At 34.8% G+C, this 11,992-nt stretch overlaps 1 protein-coding gene across 1 annotated transcript; it reads left to right on the plus strand.

The window, feature by feature from the left end:
* The first annotated feature begins 2,349 nt into the window (after positions 1-2,349).
* Positions 2,350-4,324, plus strand: LOC144193445 (serine/threonine-protein kinase Nek2-like). The gene is made up of 6 exons (XM_077712356.1): positions 2,350-2,400; positions 2,607-2,824; positions 2,946-3,126; positions 3,672-3,739; positions 3,824-3,953; positions 4,054-4,324. Exons 1-6 carry the CDS (start codon positions 2,350-2,352, stop codon positions 4,321-4,323), a joined length of 918 nt encoding a protein of 305 aa, XP_077568482.1. The 3' UTR covers position 4,324.
* Positions 4,325-11,992: the final 7,668 nt, after the last annotated feature.

Here is an 11,992-nt window from a genome sequence, read left to right on the forward strand (position 1 = left end):
AGCCAACTATGATGACTTCTATATATAGACTCTGCAATGCGTGGTGAAGGCCTGCATTACTAAGACGTCACGCTTTCCAGCTAAAGGGATTTCACAGAGAATATACAGTTTATATGTGTGTGTACGTGCGTGTACTCATGTACTATGTGCATGTGTTCATTAAGGGCACAGATTAGAACAAGCAGTTCTGCCAACAAGAAGAGAGGAAGAGTGGATTGGAAGAGAGAAATATATCCAGAGAAAGCAAGGAGAGAGTTGCATTGCTGCAGGAGATGTGGTGTCCTTAATTACAGCGCAAACAACCATAGGCCTTCCTTCATCCCTTGCAGGATAAATGCTTATGTATTTCTCTGAAGGGTTGCTATTACTAAACTTTTATACTCAGCAAATTCCAGTCATTAAATGTTACAAAGAGTCATTTATCTTGCAAGGATTGTATAGCTTATTTGAAGGGGGGATCGCGGAATTTTTCTTTGTGAGGGAGATCATTTGTGGTGTTTGGGGGACTAAATTGTGGATAGAAATATATACAGTGTAAAATAATAAGTAACAAGCATTTTGACTGCAAAACGTTTAATGAAGTTTAAATGATTTTGTTTTATTTCTGGTGCTATGGGCAGAGAGTATGTATTCGATTTGAAAACATTATTCCCACAACACTTGCTGAACACAAAGTGAATGGGATTTATCACTGAGAGAATCCAGGATGCCAAACAATGGCTTTTGTGAGGAATTATGTCAATGGCCTGCTGTAGGAACCGCAATGAAACAAGAAGTAACTCTGTGTATACAATGGTTAAACATGCAGTATCTACAGATTTAAAATACTTTTTGAATAATGTTTATGTTGTTATCTTTCTAATGTATGAGAGAAATCTTTATGCAGAGCTTACTGTGATGGAGAGTTCCACCACCTGTCATTGCGATACACAAATATTCACAGAGAATTGTTATACTCATAATGGTTGTTTAAAATAACGCTTGCATTGAAACTAAATAGGTTTATCTTAGATGGATACACTATTTATTTTAGATGCCACACAGCCTGAATTGATTAAGTTAGTATATTTGTTATTTTTATCATGAATCCCATTATATATACTTATCAAATTTTGAATGAAACATAATTTATGATCTTTCCCATTAGAGCTATTTAGTTTACAACAGATAACGATTATCTTTTGTGACAATGACTGATTTATTGGATGCTGAATCATGGTCTACTAGTTTGATTGTTAAATCAAATTGACTTAAATATAGTCATTATTGATTATTAAAGATACTGCAATTATTTATATGAAGACACTGATTTTTCTCTTCACTATTTGAAACGGTACAAAACAGTAATTTTTTTATCCCAGATATAAATTCCTTGCAGCACAGATTGGCCAAGCAATGTCATGTGATCATCTGCAGCCAGTGATGGTCAAGCTGGGCATGTTATGATGAGTCAATGTGTCTTGACTTCCATGGCAGAGGCTCTACCGGACCCCTAAGACCGCCTCACTGAACCCAGGTTAAGAAATACTGCTCCAAACAATGTGGATGAGTACTTGAAAAAAAGAGAAAAACTGGTAAATACAAATTTAAATTAATTACTTCATTACAAAGGGCCCAACTTCTAAATGTCTGAGTTGTGTGTATTTGAAATACCCACTTATTCACATTACTTAAATGGTCCATAATCTAATTATCTATCTGCTTTGTTAATAAATGACCACCAAAAGCACCCAAGTAGCAAAGAAGACAAAGTAATATAAGTAGGACTCATCAATGTTTAAATGTGTGTGTTAATTTTTAAAATGAAAATACATTGAAGGGCACTGTAGTATGCTAATGGGAATAAAATAGCACTCGACTAATTTATTTCATTTTGAAAGTAAATAATTCAATACATATTGCACAGAGAAATACACAAATTAATTGGTGAATGGGGTGAGTCTCCTGCAAAATGTTTCAGATTTAAACTGTCATGATTAATTGGTGGGGGTGATGAAATCATCTTGATCTGTCTAATTGCTGCTTTTTTAGGTGAACCCGCCTTCTAATCTCAGAGTTTGATTTCAACCAATCAGAGTTGTCCTGATATCCAACCAATCGCGATTGATACTTTGGTCTTTCATTTAATTCTTTGAATTCTGTCATTCGTGTCATTTGCAGTAACACAACCAGGACGTCAAGACCTACATTGTTGCACAGAAAGTTAATCATAACTGACTTACTTGCAATTAATCGCCTTAAGAGGCTACTTTGTAAGAAAAAAACATTAAGAAGTTGCGTTTTAATCTTAGCCTATACTTTAAAATGACATCTCCACTTGGTGGGTATGACGTCCTTTACACAATCACAATGGGTTCCCATGGAAAATGTCAGAAGATACGACGAAAATCTGATGGAAGAGTGAGTATCAAAATGGCGTTTTAATGTCACTATGTAATCAATGTGACAGTTTAAAATATATCAAGTAAAATCTTAGAAAAGGGGGATAATCCAGTAGTGTTGATTGATGAAGAATAACACTCTATTTGCACTTCTTGCCACCTTCATTTATAGTCACTGTAGTTGTGTCTTTTTACAAGTTTGTACCATGAAACGTTTGTGCAAAGGTTGTGGTGTGGGAAGAGTTTTGTTATGCTACTTTGACGGACAGCGAGACACACACGTTGATGTCCGAAGTGAAATTCCTGAAGAACCTCAAGCACCCAAACATTTTGAGATGTTACGACTACATCATTGATAGCATTAACAGCAAGTTGTACATTGTTATGGAGGATTGTATGAGTGGAAACCTGGCCAGTTATATTGCTTCTTCAATAAGAGAAAGGTGAGATAGATACATCAATCTTAATATTTGTTGTTGTATTTAATATTGGAATATTTTCTTTTTAAAAAGTATACGATTTAGATTATATTATACAACATACTCATGCATTTTTGCCTGTCAGACTTTATCTGGATGAACAGTTGATCGTGAAAATCATCACCCAGCTTACTTCAGCCCTCGAAAAGTTTCATAGGACTAGTGAAAGAAGGTTCAACTTCTTCCATCCCAATTTAAAACCAGATAACATTTACCTGGACAGTGAGCAGAATGTGAAGCTTGGAAAGCCCTCCTACTCACCATTGGTGAGTATTATTATCATCCTTCCTCCCATCAGCTGTCAGGCTTTTTAACAAAAGAAATGACTGAATGTTAACACCAAAACTGGATGCATACATGTACATCTATGTGTATGTATGTATAACGATATTTATACACCTATATGTATGTGTGCATGTGAGTCATTGAGTATCTGTTCCAATCACTATCAGAGAAAAATCAGAGTTGTAGAAAAACCTGGACACTCAAGAGAGAGCCATGACATAATGTCCTTCACAAGTGTATGTAAACCTTTGACCACAACTGTATATCTATTTATTTATTCATTAATTTATTTAATACCTATTTATTTATGTCTAAAATTTATTTTCCCGTGTCTGTATTCTCGCCTGCTTGCTACTGTGACTGAAATGGATGAAATAAAGTTTATCTAATCTAATATAATTACCATTTTTGTCACTTGCTGTGAAGACAATTACTAAATTACTTTGATTTGTCTTCAACTTGGAAAGGTCACCCCTGTTTTAAAGTGTTTTGAACATTAATTTATTCTTCTTTCTCACATTACCAGTTGCACCAATACGAAAAATGCAGCATATGGTCATTGGGCTGTTTGCTGTACGAACTATGTACTCTTTGGTAAGTTTGCAAACTCATTTAGCCATTAGATATTTTTTCAGTTTAAAGTGTGTGATGTAAATTTGTCCTAATTTCTCCTTACAGCCGCTTTGTTCCTGGCCCACAACAAAAGGTACTGACACAGAACTTGACAACAGGGACTTTCCTAAACAGTTTCCCTGAACAGTACTCCAACGAACTAAGCATATTGCTTCACAACATGCTCAACTTGACAGTAAGGCATTTAGAGCCATCCTAGCAAGAATTACAAGTATATAAGAGTATGAAATCAAATGGTATGTGAATACAACCTGTTAAACATAACCTTTTCCCAGGACCACCTGAGACCATCATTGGAATCCCTCCTCAAAAGCAAGCTGCTGGCTAAAGCAGTCAGTAAAGAAGCAAAGAAGGAGCATCAGAGACGTGTAGCGCAAGTTAAAATGAATAAGAAAGTGCGATTTGCTCGCAAAAATAAGGAAAACCTTCCACCTGGTGATCCTCGAATTGTGGCACTTCAGAACATTGCTAAAAAATATCAGACAAACAGTCAACATGAAAGGCAAGTGGAAAAAGATTGGAATGTCACTTGTCTTCGTTTGTGACAGCAAGAAGTAAAGGTAAATGTTTATATTTAAAAAAGAAGCTATATATGTATTCTAGCATAGACCTTTACATATTTAAATGTGTTCATTGTTTTGCCATATGTTTAAGTATTGAAGCTGTATTGTCAATATTCACAAACAACATTCTGTGCATTTATTCGTCAATAATAAGAATAATAATAATAGTAATATTTTAAGAGCAGCCATATTAAATCCGACCAGTTTCAGGTGTATTCCGCTTTTCGCCTGAGATTTTTGGGATAGGATCCTAATACAGAAACTGGTAATGAAAAATGATTAATATTGAATCATATAAAAAGTAATGTTTAATCAAAATAGTTCATTTAAGACTCAAAATTATCCATATGTTTGTTGTATGTGTTGCTTGGTATGGTTTTGCTTTTTCCCCCTTTTGTCCTGTCCGATTATCCCTCATTTCCACATGTCTTCCCATCAGGTTTAATTATCTAATTTGATATCTAAGTTGGTATTTTCTTAAGATAATAACCTAAGTTATTAAAGTTTTCATTTGCACACCACTTCCCTCATTCTTTCCTGTATCCCCACTCCATGTTTCATTGCCATTAATTTAGAGTGTCCAACAAGCCTACACTGCATGTTTTTGGGATCTGGGAGGAAACTGGAGTACCCAGCGAAAACCCACGCAAGCCCGGGTAGAAAATGCAAACTCCTCAAAGCGAGGACTGACCTGGTTTTGAACCTTTGACCCCAGAAATCTGAGGCCCATGTGTTCAGCCACCCTACGAATAACATATTTCCCTCATAATTTCATTTTTATGAACGACAAAAAACAAACAATTCAAAATTGAAGCCGTGTGGCCTCAGATTGCACCTGAACAATTAAAAAAGGGTGCATTACATATACTTTCTTTGTGGAAAAAGTCTAAAGTGTAATTAATATTCTTATCATTTAGTATCGATTAAAGATGATTAGTGTCAATGTGCCTGCCGTTGAGGATAGCCTGCATTAGAAATATGTTTCCTATTGGAAAAAGAACACTTCTATTATCCCGCATAAGTCAAACCATCGAGCCTTACTTTTTTCCTGAAGGGGAAATGTTGCTATAGTAAATATGTCTGTGATAAACAGCCAAAAACAAGGAACCAGTGAGAGGAAATGAAAGTGGGATGTTGTAAAGGAAAAGGAAAATAAAGTATGACATAAAGCCTCGTCAAGCCGCAAACAAAACAAGATAAATGACGAGGAAGGAAATGAAAAGAATAGGAAAACCAAAGGGAGATGTTGTGAATATTTGAAGGCCAAAATTATTTTTACTTTTAATGTGAAAGGCAAAGAAGGACAGATTATTTCAACAAACTCTTTTTGTCACTTGGATGGAATTTGTTGACATTTCCCTCAGGGTTAGCAAAGACTATTAACTTTTGCAAAGTTGTTTGTGACATTGCGTTGATTTCCTTTCTACGGGGAAATGTTTGAAAATCTATTGTGAATTGTAATTAACCACTGTCAGTTTTGTGTGGTCTAGCACGGGGGTATTCAAGTGTTTTATTACCTTCATTCACCTTAATATACTCAAGCTGCCAGAAATGCGATTCGAAGAAAATTGAGCAGACGGTAGCAGTTTCATAAACTGGATTTGATTACAAAATGCTGCAGAAATTACTTTTGTAAAATGCTGTCACACCATCAACAACACAAACATGTTTCAATGACTTTCAATTTTGATTGCTTTGACCTCCTGGTTCAAAATAAGTGCATCTTATATTGCTCTTTATAGTGTCATAAAATGCAGTCAGACAAAAGTTTGACAACCTCTATCTGCCCTTTCAAAAATGCCAGACCTATGTACAGTATGTATAGTACTTAGTCACTAGGTATTCCATTTTTTGTTAAACAAATATAAGCATTAGTAGGTCGTAGTGTTTATATTTCTTTTACAAAAATGAAATATAAAAAATCATTGGATGGCATTTGAATTTGTCCATCTGTTAGTAAACCGAGGTTGAAAATATGCAGTCACTCTTCCAAGTTTATCCTCACAGTCCCTCAGTAGTCTGGAGCTGAAGAATAAACAGGAGCAAAATATTATTCCACACATTCACCCTGTTGAACAGCTGAAAATAAATTTTTTCACAGAAATTATGTCCCCCGCACCCCTTACTTTCATTCTAAAAAAAATGTTGTGAGTCCTTTTATTATTATTCATCTTTTATTTAATTTTAAAATATACAACAAATACATTGTGCTGTGCCCAAATGTCTTTCAAGTGACTGCTTTGAAAATTATAAGTACATACCTGCGCCAATATAAAGGCCTGAGATTTTTATACTGTGCTCTTGTATTATATTTATATCCTCTTTCTAAGTGTTGTATTCAATTTAACACAGTGTAGTAGAATCCACACTGCATATCAGAAGAACACACGAGGACTCTGTTTATGACATTCAGTGTGTTGTAAAATGTGTACTCAGAACAAATGTGCACTATTCCTGTCACCGCAGTAGCCGCATGGTGCGATTGCAATCACACAATTAACGAAAGCTCACGGGAAATAAAGTGGTAAGAATTAGTTCTCCGGAGGACGTTTCGCCGGGCACAGCAAAGACGATAGAGCTGGAAAGAGAGAGAGCCCATTGCTGAATACATACTTTAATATATAGAGAGAATGAGGGCAACCATTCACCTCTTACAGAAAAATTTGACGTTGTTTGTTTGCTTAATTTTAATGTCACTCCCCTGGCAGCGTCCAGCTATCAATATTAAGGCTATAATACTAATAAGCACTACAGTGGCTCATTCATAATGCATATGCATGATGTAAAACCATAAGTGCAGTGTACTGGCCAGTAAAAGCCCCTGATACACAGCAAGATCACGTGGAGTAACCTGGTACATATATCTTCTCTCTTCTCATTTTTTTGAAGTTTTATCCTCATTAGGGTCACAGGGGTGACTGGTGTGCATATGTATATATATATATATATATATATATATATATATATATATATATATATATATATATATATATATATATATATATATATATATATATATATATATATATATATATATATATATATATATATATATATATATATATATATATATATATATATATATATATATATATATATATATATATATATATATATATATATATATATATATATATATATATATATATATATATATATATATATATATATATATATATATATATATATATATATATATATATGTATATGAATGTGTGTATATGTATATGCATGTGTATATATGTATATGCATGTGTATATATGTATATGCATGTGTATATGCATGTGTATATATGTATATGCATGTGTATATATGTATATGCATGTGTATATATGTATATGCATGTGTATATATGTATATGCATGTGTATGTATATATATGCATATATATGAAGTATGGAGTGGGATGTTTTTATGAAGTATAAGACAGCTTTAAAATGTATTCCTATGGGATATAAACTCCCTCCTGACCCAATCTTTTTTACACTTCTATGATGTAACACACCTACTGAGGCCTAAAGCTCGATTGCTCTTTCTTCTTCCCCCTTTTTTATAGCGATATCCCTCCAGCCCACCCACTCTGTCTGCAACTTGTGCGTTAACCCTCTATGGGAATCAAGTGAATGTTTGACTGCAGTTTAATCCTAGGAGAATTTTAGATGGAATCATATGGAAATCAATTCTCTTTACAAAAACATAAGTACAGCACGCCAAGAACCAAGAAAGTGATATGAGAAAATGGCACCAGATCGTCAAGACATAAAACCGATGCTTGGTGTGGTGGGTAGTGGTGTTGGTGCAGTTGCTCCCACTGGGCATTGGCCTCTAGGGGTTCAGGGTTGGAGAAGGGTTTTAAATCAGAAGTTATGTTTCGCTAGGCTTTATTGATTGGAAGAGGCATCATACTTTATCACATTTATGCCTGTCTAACAAGTATCTATCCTACATGCCTTAAAACCCCTCCTTCAGAACGTAATTACTGTATTTGACGGACCATAAATGTAAAAATTACACAAGCTGAAGAATTCACAATGAAAAAAGGTGCGACTTATAGTCCAGAAAACCCTGTAGTACACATTTTTGAACAAATGTTTAACATTGTCCATATCATTTTTGGTCCAATAAGTATTTTGTGTCTTTCATAGGATGGCTTAATCAAGGCTGTGTTTTTCATTCTATAGCAAACTCACCAAACGTTCTTAAATTTTGGACTTTTTTGGTTCAATCTGACGTAATTGTCCATTTGGGTCTTGTTCAGGCAATACTTTGTTGTTTGCTCTCATGTTTGCCTGTAGATTGTCATTATTATTATCAGCCAACACTGAATAGAAACCAAATAATCTTCGGTTGTGTGATATTCCATTTGGGGACATGGCGAGGCAATTTTGAGGAGTTAATTATAGTTTGGATGACGGGCACCAGAGGATGAGGATGAGAAATGTGGTGCCCAGCGATAACGACGGTTGGCCCCTTTTTTGCTCCCTTCATTGTCTGCTTAATGACTGCTCATTGCTGATTGTTGCATTACTGTCCGTTATCTCTTATTAGACAGACTACATTACATGCAACAGATGTGTGTTATCTTGCTAAAGAGATAATAAGTATAGATTGTGTATGCAGATTTGCAGTAATTGCTATCGCAAATTTTCTATAGTTTGATGAAACATTGAAGTTTAAAAAAAATGACAATAGTTTCATTTGCAATTGTTTTAGTGATTGCTTCAATGTTGCACCACCCTTTACTGCAAAAGTTTCCGCCGCCATTCATGAAAAGTTAGAGCTCGACATCAGCAATAAAAAGTTGAATGTCAGATCAATATTAATTTTGAAAATGTAGGGATTGGAATGTACGATTTAGAGTAATTTTATTATGAATTAGGTTAGATAAATAACTACTGAAGCATGTAGAGACAAAAGGCTTTGGGAGTTAGTGCTGAATGACATCACCTAAAAGTGTTATGAGCATTAGCTTCAGAAAACTAGTTGATGCAATTTCTGCAGAAGTAGTTAGTATGCGAATGATGAAATGCCACATAAAATCTCATGAAAACTTGTGGAATGTTGGAAAATAAAGTTATGGTACCGTATGAAATTCAGTATTCACTAGTATGGCATAATGTTAGATTATCTGAATTTTTTTAAGTGGATTTTTTATTGTTATTTTTGGGGGGGGGGGTAGAACATTAAAATCAGAATGTAAAAATATATTTTTTTATTTGGGGGCTACTTTTTCAAACTATGTTTTTTTTGGGGGCACTTTCTTTTTGATTTGAGACACTATTTAATAAAGAGTATTACATTCTGGTAAATAGTACTTCAATAATTGAACCTAAGTCCACTTGTGATTCTAAAATACAAAAATCTAGACACAATGAAGAGTGATGGCATACTTGTAATTGTTCTCTGTTACATTTGTGTAGTATATCAGTGATGTAGGATAGTCTGGTAAAAGTGGGTTGATGCTATAGTGTCCATGTCCATTAGCATATCCTCCCCAGACACCACTACTTATATAGGTTGCATGTCCATGAGATACGACGGGTGGTGAAGGAGTGCTTTTGAAGGGAATGGGGCGGAATTTGAACTGTATGCGTTGATGAAGTGAAAGACATTGATGGGGGTAGAGGACAAAAATTGATGTGGTCATTTATTATAAAACAAAAGATAACTATTCAAAGTCTTGGCTTGTTTTCATTTTAAAGTGATTCAAAAAGACAACAAGCAAATATAGTCCAGATAAACATTTTCAACATTACCATGAATAAAGTATGTAGTATTTCACATTTACAGTAAATTCATTCTGTGCCATACTAGAGGGTCTGAGGACTTTGTCAGCTTTCTATCGACTTTCCATTCATACCGCAGCAGGCACTTGCAATACTAATCAATGGGCCCTAATGCCTCTACTATAATCCTCACTAGAATTAAGATTTCATTGATCAGCAAGCCTTTCGTTTCTACAGTTTTGAGCCCCATGAGAGACTAGAAGGAAATTTGTATGTAATGCACACAGAAAGACAAGCAGTAATGGAACCGTGTGGGAAAGGTTCTACCTTTTGGGAAAGCGTGATCAGTTTTCAGAGTCAAGCTTCAATATGCTATCTTTTCATAGGAATTAGAAGAGGCAAGAAAGGCATTGTGTCAATCAAAACTGTTTTGTACCTGAAATACATCTAAGCTTTAGGAGCTCCAAGATCCTGCTGTTTCAAGATTGCCTCAGTGAGCATTGACAAGCATCTCTTTTTCTTGCAAGTTCAATGGCGGGGCGGAGGGTGGTGAAGTAGCTCGGATTTGAAAGCTGTCTTGGCATTTCTTACACTTATGCAACAATGTTTCTTGCAGGTTTTGTCTTCCCAAGATACAAGCATTTCATACATCCGTTTTGCCATTCGTAAATGAGATAATTGAAATAATTATTGGATTGGATAATTTTATTCATCCCGTATTTGGGAAATTTCTTTGTCACAGTAGCAAGAGGGTGAGAATGCAGATACAGGAAAGACATAGTTACACATGTATAGTTATAAGTTTGACAATACAGTTGCAAAGGCTGCAGAACAACAAAGCAAAAAAAGCACAAAGTACAAAGCAAAGTATATGGGATCATTAGGAATCATTAAATCAAATCATTAAGACAGAAAAACAGCAAGCACACAAAACAAGGAAGAGCGTATGGAGCTACTGTGACCGAGGTTGAAAATATATATACACATATAAATAAATATATAATAGAATAAATAGAATGGGCAAAGACTGACAGAAAATGACCACCATGTAAAAAATAAAATAATGTGCGCTTCCCAAAATGAGAACTATGAGCTCCAATGGTCTGCTTATATTGGACTCAGAAGCCTTTTACAGTCAGTGTGACAGGCCATGGAAAAAAAAAATAGCAATTAAGATTTAAATACAGAAGTAAAATGGCCAAAACCTACATTATGGGCAAACTAGGGTGTCGTGGTAGTAGCTGGAAATATACTGCAAATGAGGCTTATTAAGTAGAGTCTAAATTAAACATGGGCGTTAGTGCGAGTACATTGTTGTTTCTCCACATGTCCTGCTATCAGCTTATGATTACTTATAAGAATACATAATTATTCCTGTTGTTCATTGTCTTGGCTGGAAAGACTCATTTGTTTGATGCTGTAATAATTTTGAATCATCATTAGAAATTAAGGTCTAATGTCTGACTGCATGATCTTATTTCCTAATGTGCTTCATCAGCAAAATCACTTTTTCCTCCTCCTCTACCTGCACCATTCTACCTTTCACATACACAGTTATAATTAATGAAGCCACTCAACCTCTTCCTGTTCTACAAGTGATTATGGAAAACGTTTATAAAATGGAATGAGAGGAAAGCACGAAGGAGCAGGGGGAAAAAAAATATTTACCAGACTCCAAACTCAGCACAATGAAATCCAATTGGAGTCCTGAATCAAATATTCCACTTTAAAACCAGACTATTAGCAGAATAGCAAGTGTTATCTGTATCTATGAATATTCCAATTGTAATTATCCAAGTTCTAATGAATCAGTAAGTGCTGCTATAGTTTACAATTAAGATTTGTATAGTGTATTTCTGTAAAACTTTGTGTTCAGGTGGTCCATGCTGAGTAAAGCTTGGTTTATGCTTGACACATTTACGGGG

Source organism: Stigmatopora nigra, chromosome 2 (genome assembly GCF_051989575.1).
Source record: "Stigmatopora nigra isolate UIUO_SnigA chromosome 2, RoL_Snig_1.1, whole genome shotgun sequence".
NCBI classification, from domain to species: Eukaryota; Metazoa; Chordata; class Actinopteri; order Syngnathiformes; family Syngnathidae; genus Stigmatopora; species Stigmatopora nigra.